A 10,278-nucleotide genomic window follows, 5' to 3' on the forward strand; every position below is an offset into this window, starting at 1 on the left:
AAATTCTAGATGTAGGTTTCGAGGACAAGGATCAAACATTTTAATTTGATTTAATCCCAAAATCATGAATATTAAGGGGTCAAAATTGGGGTCAAAGGTAAAAAAAATAGATCTCTCAGCCAATGTTTGGGCTACACATTTAAAATGTTACATAAAGTGTGTTCAGACATAAGGCAAGCTTTGCAATCGGTTTTACGCTGAGAATTTAGCTACCAAGGGATCAAAGCTCAAATGATTTTACCTTTGCGGTCTCTAGCAAACTATTCGGCCAATTTTGGGTGTAAACATTTGAAATTTTACAAATAGGGTATTCAGGCATGCATCGAGCTTTTTAATCAGTTTTGAGGGCGAAAATTAAACTCCTCGGCTAATTTTGGGTCTAAATACTTGAAATTTTAGATGTAAGTTACCTGAACATGAGTCAAACTTGTAGAATAATCAAAAGAACTGTAGTAGTCAATAACACGCAATAATAATAATAATAATAATAATAATAATAGCAGCAACACTTACCAAGGGTCCAGCTTATGCACAAGACAGACACCAGATTGAGCTGGACTGAGGGCTTGTATTTATGTACAAGCCTATCCAATCAGGTGATTCAGCCAATCACAATCCAAAGAATAGACTGGCCCATGTGTGCACAATGGAATCTCCCATTGTGCCATAAATAGTTCTCCTCTTTCATGAGAGGTAACTTTAGTCTTGGTCAAGTTATCCAAAACTTGAACGCTGACCAAAAGTCCACTACACAATCCAACATTGCACTACAAACAGGATTCGAGACAGAAGATTGGGAAAACTATTTCCTCAAAGCAGGCATTGCTGCCGATTCCGCCAAGAGCTACGCTGCAGCTTTTGTGAAGGAAAAACTGAGGAAAGAAAACCTTCAAGTAATGGATCGAGCCATGCTAAGAGAATTGGGAATCACAACAATGGGAGAAGCTCTGCCTATCCTCTGACAAGCCAAGGAGCCCGCTACCCAGACCACCTATGCTAAGGCACCAGCTGCCAGGCATCCCCAACTTCATCTCGAAATGACCCCTCAACAATTCAGAAAATTTCGGATTGATTGGGAAGTATTCACCAGAATAACGGACATGCCAACTTCTCAGGCCAATATCCAGTTATGCAGTTGCGCTGATGAATCCGTCCAAAACGCAATCATAAATACGTACCCTAAGTTCTTCACCACCAACCCAGACAAGCTGCTAGAGATGACAGAAGCATTGGTAACTCAAAAATCCAATCCCATGGTCCATCGGATGACATTTGCATCTATATCACAGCATGAAGATGAACCCATCCAACAATATCTTGTTCGTCTTAGGTCCACGGCCATAGACTGTAATTTCTCATGCGCCAACTGCGATCACGACCTGTCCGACATTTACATCAAGGACCAATTTATCAAAGGGATATCGAATGATACGCTTCAGACCAATCTACTGGCAAAAGCCGGGTTGCTAAGTACTCTCAACCAAAATATTTGTCATGCTGAGGCATTTGAGTCTGTACTACAGGACCAAACCGCAATGACTGATACCTCAGACATAGCTACAGTCCGGATGTCAGTATATCGCAGGCAAAAAAAAAACAGTGCTGTACGGACTAGCAGAGGCAATATTCGCACTAGCTCTACTGCTACTCACAACGATAACATTGCTGATAAAGAACCCCGTCAAACCTGCATAGGTTGCGGTAGTCACCAACACGGTACTCCAAGGACAAGTGCCCGCCATTTAACATGTCCGGCATGGAATCAAATGTGCAACACTTGTGGGAAACTTAACCATTTCTCAGCAGTGTGCCGGACAAAGAAATATCGCCCGGCAGTGATAAAAAGTTTTGAAGACCAAGAAGCTCCCATGAATACACTCATGGCCCATATCACATTCGACCAAATGAGGGGCACCATTATGACTACAGAAGGTGATCTGCTAACTGAAATAAATGCATCAGTAATCCCATTCTCACCAAAACCAGATCCCAGACAAGCTGTCAATATCCCTAGGAGTCGTAGTACAACGCTAAAGGTTTTTCCCGACAGTGGTGCCGCCATTTGTCTTGGGGGACCAAAGCATTTAATCAAAATGGGCCTCACAAAGATTAGTCTTGTCCAATCAAGAAAGATCATACGAACAGTTGGAGGTTTCACACTCATGTGTCAGGGTTGGCTACCAGTTGAGTTTGTGGTCAGAGGGAAAACAACTAAACAAGCCCTCTACATATGCAAGGGCATACAACGGCTTTATCTCAGCAGAGCAGCCTGCATCGATGTGGGAATATTGCACACACATTTTCCAAACCCTTTAGCAGACGAACATGAAGAGGTAGACACCGAGTCTAAAAAGTGTGTAGATCAATTGCCAAATCGCCCCGAAAACCTCCCTTTTCCCGCAACAGAAGATAACATAGGCAAACTTAAGAGCTGGCTCCTAGAAAAGTTTGCCAAAACGACATTCAACAAAGATGGGATATTTGCAGCCATGTCCGGCCCAGCTGCCCACATTCACCTCAAAGAGGGAGCAATCCCTAAAGCCAGGCATAACCCAATTTCTGTACCCTTCCACTTCAAGGAACCAGTAAGACAAGCCCTTTGGAAGGATGTAGAAAAAGGTATCATAGCTCCAGTACCCGTGGGTATGCCTACTGATTGGTGCAGTACTATGGTAATAACTGCCAAAAAGAATGGTAATCCACGGAGAACAATAGATTACCAACACCTTAACTCTCAATGCAAGCGAGAAACCCACCATACTGGGTCACCATTCCATTTGGCACTGCAAGTGCCACCTAGAACAAAGAAAACAGTCCTAGACGCTGTTGATGGATACCACTTGATTCTCTTAGACAAAGAATCTCAACCATTAACCACCTTCATAACTGAGTGGGGAAGATACATGTATCTTAGGATGCCTCAAGGATATGTCGCATCTGGGGATGCTTACACTCGCAGATACGATGAGATAATAAAAGATATCCCATGCAAGGTGAAGACAGTAGACGATACCCTGCTATATGACTCTAGCATTGAGGGAGACTTTTATCATACCTTCGATTTCCTGCTCCAATGTGCTAAGAATGGAATTGTGCTCAACACCGACAAATTCCAATTCTGTCAGGATGTCGTACAATTTGGAGGCCTCCAGATAACTTCTTCAGGAGTGACCCCTTCTGAGTCCATGATACAAGCGATACAGGATTTTCCAGTCCCAAGGACAATTACTGACGCCAGATCATGGTTTGGGCTTGTCAACCAAGTAGCCTGGGCATATTCACTGGGTCCAGTTATGGTGCCTTTTCGGGACCTCGTCAAACAAAACTCCAAGTTTGCTTGGAATCAAAACCTTGAAGACGCATTCAAAGATTCCAAGCGAGTTATAATTCACCTAGTCCAGAAGCGGGTAGCAACATTTGACAAAGACAGAGCAACTTGCCTTGCTCCAGATTGGAGCAAAGAAGGAATGGGCTTCCTACTCCTACAAAAACATTGCCAATGTACCATGGAAAAAGCCCCAATCTGCTGTTCCGAAGGTTGGCATCTGATATATGCTGGCAGCAGATTTTGCATGGATGCTGAACGCAGATACGCACCAATAGAGGGTGAGGCAGCAGCAATAGGATGGGCATTGGAGAAATGCCGTATGTTCGTCATGGGTTCTCCAAACATCATAGTGGTCACAGACCATGAACCTCTGAAGGGGATATTTGGCGATCGTGATCTGAGCAATATCCAAAATCCCCGGCTCTTTAGACTAAAGGAAAAGACCCTGAGATATAGATTTACCATACAGCATTGCCCCGGGAAGTGGCACAGAGGCCCTGATGCAGTCTCCCGCCACCCAGTGGCGATGGTGCAAGCCCTCTTCAACAAAACCCTCTCAAATGGATATACTGGAGTCGAACAACATAAGCAACATAACAGAATCAACAGCCTTAATAGCAACATTTGCAGACAGCAGTAATATAGCCATGATATCACCAGACCTAATTCGTTCAGCAGGTCGTGGCGATCAACAATATAACAAATTAATAGACACAATACAGCAAGGCTTCCCAAAAACACGTAATCTCACTGCGCCCGAAGTCCGTGAGTATTGGGAGGTGAGGCACCGCCTTAGCACTGACAATGGTCTAGTATTGTTGGATCGAAGGATCGTCATCCCCAAAACACAACGAAAAAAGGTCCTACACTGCCTGCATTCTGCACAACAAGGAGTAGTCGGCATGAAAGCACGTGCCAACGAATCGGTGTACTGGCCAGGGATTGATGCATCAATCCGCAGTATTAGGGCGAATTGCATGGTATGCTCAACCATCGCACCTAGTCAACCAAGGGATCCTATCATTCTAACACGATCCCCAGAGTGGCCATTCCAGCAAATCGTCATGGATATTTTTTATGTTGGAGATCACACATACCTTGCCTGCGCAGATAGGCTAACTGGTTGGCTAATTTTATACCGCCTAGAATCAGGTCACACTACTACAATCAAATTGATGTCCATATGCCGACAACTGTTCCAAACATATGGTGCCCCAGAAGAACTCAGCACCGATGGCGGTCCACCTTTCACTTCCAGCACGTTTCAAGAATTTCTGAAAACATGGTGTGTTAGGCACAGATTATCTTCTGTTGCGTATCCCCAATCCAATGGCAGGGCAGAGCTCGCAGTAAAAACTGCGAAGAGGATTGTGAAAGGAAACACAGGCCCCCAGGGTTCCTTGGACAATGACAGTGTTGCCCGGGCCATCTTGCAGTATCGGAATACCCCAATCCAAAGTATTGGCCTATCACGTGCTCAATTATTACTTCACCGTCGACTACGTCTCCATCCCTTCACAGCCAATCCTCTACAAGCCTCATCCTGAATGGGTGTCAGCGGCACAACACCGCGAGGAAATGCTCCACCACCGAAATACAAAAATAGTAGAAAGATACAATAAATATATCCACAACCTTCCACCGTTACAAGCTGGTGACAACGTAGCCGTCCAAAATCCAGTCAATCGCAGATGGAACACAACGGGCAAAATCATCAGTTTCCTACCAGATCGACAATACCGAATCAGGGTTAACGGATCCGGAAGGATCACACTTAGGAACCGCCGTTTTCTCAGAAGATGCGAACTCAAGCCTGCACCAACCCCAATACCAAGTGCAGCACTAGGACCAACAATTCCCTCAAGCGATACTACATTCTTGCATATCCCACTGTCTCCCTATAATAGCACATACACAGCAACCAAACCCCAACAACAAACCACACATGCATCCCCACGCTTTCAATCAAGGATTCCCTGAGCTTTTTCTAGGTTACTACCACACAACAAACTAGGCCTAAAAGAGAGATACACCTCTCATACAACCCAGCCTACTCGTGGGGGGGAAGAGGGGAGATGTAGAATAATCAAAAGAACTGTAGTAGTCAATAACACAACAACAACAATAATAATAATAGCAGCAACACTTACCAAGGGTCCAGCTTATGCACAAGACAGAGACACCAGATTGAGCTGGACTGAGGGCTTTTATTTATGTACAAGCATATCCAATCAGGTGATTCAGCCAATCACAATCCAAAGAATAGACTGGCCCATGTGTGCGCAATGGAATCTCCCATTGTGCCATAAATAGTTCTCCTCTTTCATGAGAGGTAACTTTAGTCTTGGTCAAGTTATCCACAACTTGAACGCTGACCAAAAGTCCACTACACAATCCAACAAAACTTTTTAATATGCATACACATATACACACAAAGTAATGAAAAGTACTTAGGGCCCGAACAAAGCTGGGCTGAACTACTTGTATATCTATAAAAGTAAAATTGGCTATGTGTGTACATTTCCTTACAAAACTACTCTGTCAATTTTCAGGCTACAAATTCGAGATTTGACAATACGGGTATTGAGATTTAGGAAAATCTTTTTAATCGGTTTTCGGCCAGAAATTTGGCTGTCAAAAGGTCATAATTCATCGATTTAACCTCTGAAAACTCTACCAAACTCCTCCGCCAATTTTGGGTCTAAAATTTTAGATGTAGGTTACTTGGACATGCATCAATCTTTTTTCATTTGATTTGAGCCCAAAGCAATGAATCTTAAGGGGTCAAATTGGGATAAAAGTTTAGATATTACTCAGCCAATTTTTTCTCTAAATATTTGAAATTTTACATAAAGTGTGTTCAGACATAGGGCAAGCTTTCTAATCGTTTTTTCGCTGAGAATTTTGCTACCAAGGGGTCAAAGTTCAAAAGATTTGATCTTTGCGGTCTCTAGCAAATTATTCAGCCAATTTTTGGTCTAGATATTTTACAAATAGGGAATTCAGACAAGCATCAAGCTTTTTAATCAATTTTTGGGCGAAAATTTGGCTTCCAATAGGTCAAAGTTGAAAGAGTTGATCTTTGTAGACTCTACCAAACTCCTCTGCTATTTTTTATCCAAACTCTTGAAATTTTAAATGTAGGTTACCTGAGCATGAGTAAAACTTTTTAATATATATATATATATATATATATATATGCACATAAATTTATGAACAGTATAGGGCCCGAGCAAAGCCGGGCTGAACTGATAGTTAGAAAAACAAACAAACAAACTATTCTTTAAGAGTAAATTGGCTTTGGCTTTGTTGGGGAAGATGCGTAATTGGTTTTCTAATGTTATTTACTCATTTTGATATTTTCTAATGGTGTTTACTTATCTGGAAGGAAATTTTCGACTGAAGACAAGAAATGAGTTAGCATTTTTGCAAATTAAAATTTTAGTAGACACTTACCTCGGATTTTATTTATCGGCATTGATGAGTCTATAGTAAAGCAATGGTCGCCTAATAAACAATCGCACATCTTATTCTGAAGCATTGTCGAATGTGTCTATATTGAAGCGATGGTTGCATAATGCCTAAAAGCAACTCCTCTTCTAAACTGATACTTCGATTCGTCTAGTCTATGGTGAAGCAAGAGTGACCTATTCCCTAGCCTGTCCCCCTTCTGACCGTAACCATTTGTTCTACTCGGCGTTGATCCGGATCAGATATTGTAAGATTGCAGTATTACTTTTCATGAAGTAATACATACTTAATTTCATCGGAGTTTTTATCTTTATCAACATAATTTACTTCATATTATTATGAAATGAATCAAGTTGGTAGAAATTATTAGGGATTGACCGGCACCATTTGTTCTCCTCTGCGTTATGCGGAATAACAACAATATTGTATGATTAAAGCATTACATTTGGTAATCTTTTCGGACTATTGCTTTTATTAACATCATTTACTTTCCTATTATTATGAAATAGGAAAGGGAACAAGAAATTACGAGTGAATTGTTGTACTCGGTGTTCCGTGATAAATTATTATCAACAATATTTCTCTTCATACTAAGATTTTCACCGTATTTTTAGCAGTGTTGTGAAGGCACCCTTACTAAAATTTCTACTAGTATATTTGGTAAGGAGAAAAGTAACCGTAACTTTTATACTCGGTATCGTTTGTAATAAAACTAAGCGCACGACGTTGTGGTTGGTTGCTCGCTATGTAACGTCAGACAGCTGCTAAATCTGAGCCGTTGACGTCATGTTTCGAGGAAAGCCGAGCGAACGCTGACCTTCCTTTGGTTCAACGGATACAATAGTACCTATATTTTCAACCAGATAATAAATTGCCGATTAGAAATTATTGATCATGAGAAATCTAAGCAATTTCAAAATCTTTCTACCAGTGGCACTGTGCGTTGTCCGGGGGAAAAAATATATATATAATAGAAGACAACATATAAGGGGTTGAAATACTTTAAAAGTGCAAGCATTTAACCTATCTGGACCCTATTATACTTATAGTAGATTTTGCCTAATATTGCCGGAAATGAAACGCTAAAATTAAATGTTAATCACCATTATTTGCTTCCCCGTGTAATCCTACCGTATATGCGTTTTATTGTTACAGTTATTTGTTATATATAAAGTAAAACATTGCCTTTGCTGTTTATGAATGCTGTACGGAAACGAAGAGACAAAGGCGAGAAAAGTTGACTTACAAGTGGACTGCTTCTTCTCAAAGTCCATTTCGACCTTTGAGTGGTTGGTTTTTGCAACAACCGCTGTCCAAAGATAAATGCTTAACACAAGAAAACGCACCATTTTCCGTTTACAACTGGAAACTACCATTTCTGTGTTTCACTAGAAATTACACAATAAGAGACTCTGTTGCCATGGAAACTGACAAGACGTCACAAATAATTCTAACTTTCTTCATCGCCTCTTGTAGTAAAGCATCATAATGACTTATTTTCAAAATGTTTATAAACGTAATAATGAACGGTTCTGCCCGCAGTTTTTATTTACTATTGTTATTACGCAAAATTCACGAGGTCTGTTTAATAGGGAGCATTCAATCTCAAAATGTAAAAAATTGCTTTAATTGAGGATTTGATATACTCTCACTTAAATCGGAACAGTTTGATCACGATCTGGAAACTCTTTTCTTAACAAAGACTGCTGTATCCCTCTGCCATCATTCGTGTCAAATCGTGAACCTAGCATTTCCGGCACTTTCACTTGTAACTTGTAACTGTTGCAGGCTTTGAACTAAAATCCGTTAATTTCTGATCATATTCCCACACGAAGTTGGCCTTTTTCCATATTTCAAGGTGTTACTTCGAATATATACAGCTGTTATTTTTAATAAATTATAAAGAGAAATCATCATTTGCGAGTGGACTTAAACCAACATCCTTTCAATTAAGAGCCCTTCACACTACGAAACTCACTTTCTCTTTCCTAAACGTGTTGTTTTTTTTTACGATTTATTTTAATAATCTACAGGTAAACTGCATAAAAAATAACATTAAGGTATTTATGCATTATTTGTCCACAATTTTGTGATGTTGGCGCGGATTCAACCGACTTCTGACGGGAACCGACGGAAAAGGCCGAGCGTTGATTGTGGACGCCAATTATTTTGTTAAAACTGCTTTCATCTAATTAATCTAAGTTTTTTTTTGGAGAGGAAGGGAGATTTTTACTCATGTTTTTGCAAATTTATAAAAAGAAAAAATATTTAACTTTGATAAAAAATATATAAAACTACAAAAGAACATACTTTTCTATAAGTTTTCTTACAAAATGTAAATAAATTCTAACTTTTCTTTTATATCTAAACAAAAACTACCAAACAATTTTTTTAAAAAGCATCAAAACTACAAAATTTATTTTTCCTGTTCTATAACTGTTCTTAAAAAATCTTTAAAAAAATAAACATTAACAAAGTGGGGGGAAAAAAGACGTTGAAACTTTCCCTGCAAAAATGTATTATAAAAATAATAGTAAGTTATTTTTGTTTAAACTTCTCCAGAGTAAAACCACAAAAAAATAATAAAATGATTTATAAAAATTAACGTAGTTTTTGTTGATTTGTTTGTTGCATGTTATTAACACCTTAAATCACTGTTTTTATTTAAGTTTCTCGGCGTCTCCGATCACCGCTACACTTTTTACGTCGGTTCTCGTCATCTATCGGTCGCATCCCTGCCAAAGCCACAGAAAATCTGGGTCAAATAATGCTTAAGCACCTAAATGGAGGCCACGCTACAAAAATATATGTGCCACAATTGGCCAGTGGAAAAATAATCTACAGATAAACTAAATAAACGAACTGCAGAACGAATATAAACAATAAGTTAATTTTAAATATCAATGTTTCTTTAAGGGAGAGTGCCTTAGTTTCATGTTAAGTTAACGAAAGAGGTAAAATTTACAAAAAATAATATGCTCTCGTTATTTACCCCACTACCTGAATACACACTACATAATTGAAAGGTTTAAGAGTTTATGATTTTACTAAGCATATACATATTATTGATTCTCACATGCGCATATCGGTCGTTTTAGAATGTATTACTTAATATACCTCCAAATTTCATGTAGAGCAATTCCAATATGATGTGTGTGTAAAAATAGAACGGATTTATGAAGTATTTGTATATATATGTTCGTAAGATCGAGATTTGAACGAGCGATAAAATACGACTGGTTTGAATAGCCACCCTCTTTCTTTCATCGGTTCGTTGAGAAAGACTCATCTTCACGTTCAAAATCAAGTTAGTTTTCACAAGAACGGGTTAACTCTATATTTTTTTTCAACAAGTGTAAATTGTTATAAACCAAAAATCTTACAAGTTGGTATGAACTTCTATAAAATCAAAGAAATAATCAGTTCTTGGGAGATGAAACTCGAAGGACACAGAAACGTATGCTCTCTCCCCTCTCGCG

General features: G+C 39.4%; 1 protein-coding gene across 3 annotated transcripts in view; it reads right to left on the minus strand.

Moving 5' to 3' along the window:
* LOC145245527 (uncharacterized) overlaps nucleotides 1–8,228 on the minus strand; it is a 129,016-nt gene extending 120,788 nt beyond the window's left edge. The window contains exon 1 of one of the 3 annotated variants that reach the window (XM_080107191.1): nucleotides 8,046–8,228. In XM_080107191.1, coding sequence (XP_079963317.1) covers nucleotides 8,046–8,175 — 130 coding nt within the window. In that variant the 5' untranslated portion in view covers nucleotides 8,176–8,228. Of the gene's footprint in view, nucleotides 1–6,784; nucleotides 7,706–8,045 lie in introns of those variants that run through there. The other 2 variants (XM_080107158.1, XM_080107229.1) reach the window with 2 other exon arrangements.
* Nucleotides 8,229–10,278: the final 2,050 nt, after the last annotated feature.

Source organism: Euprymna scolopes, chromosome 1 (assembly GCF_053919585.1).
Source record: "Euprymna scolopes isolate OS-2025 chromosome 1, ASM5391958v1, whole genome shotgun sequence".
NCBI classification, from domain to species: domain Eukaryota; kingdom Metazoa; phylum Mollusca; class Cephalopoda; order Sepiida; family Sepiolidae; genus Euprymna; species Euprymna scolopes.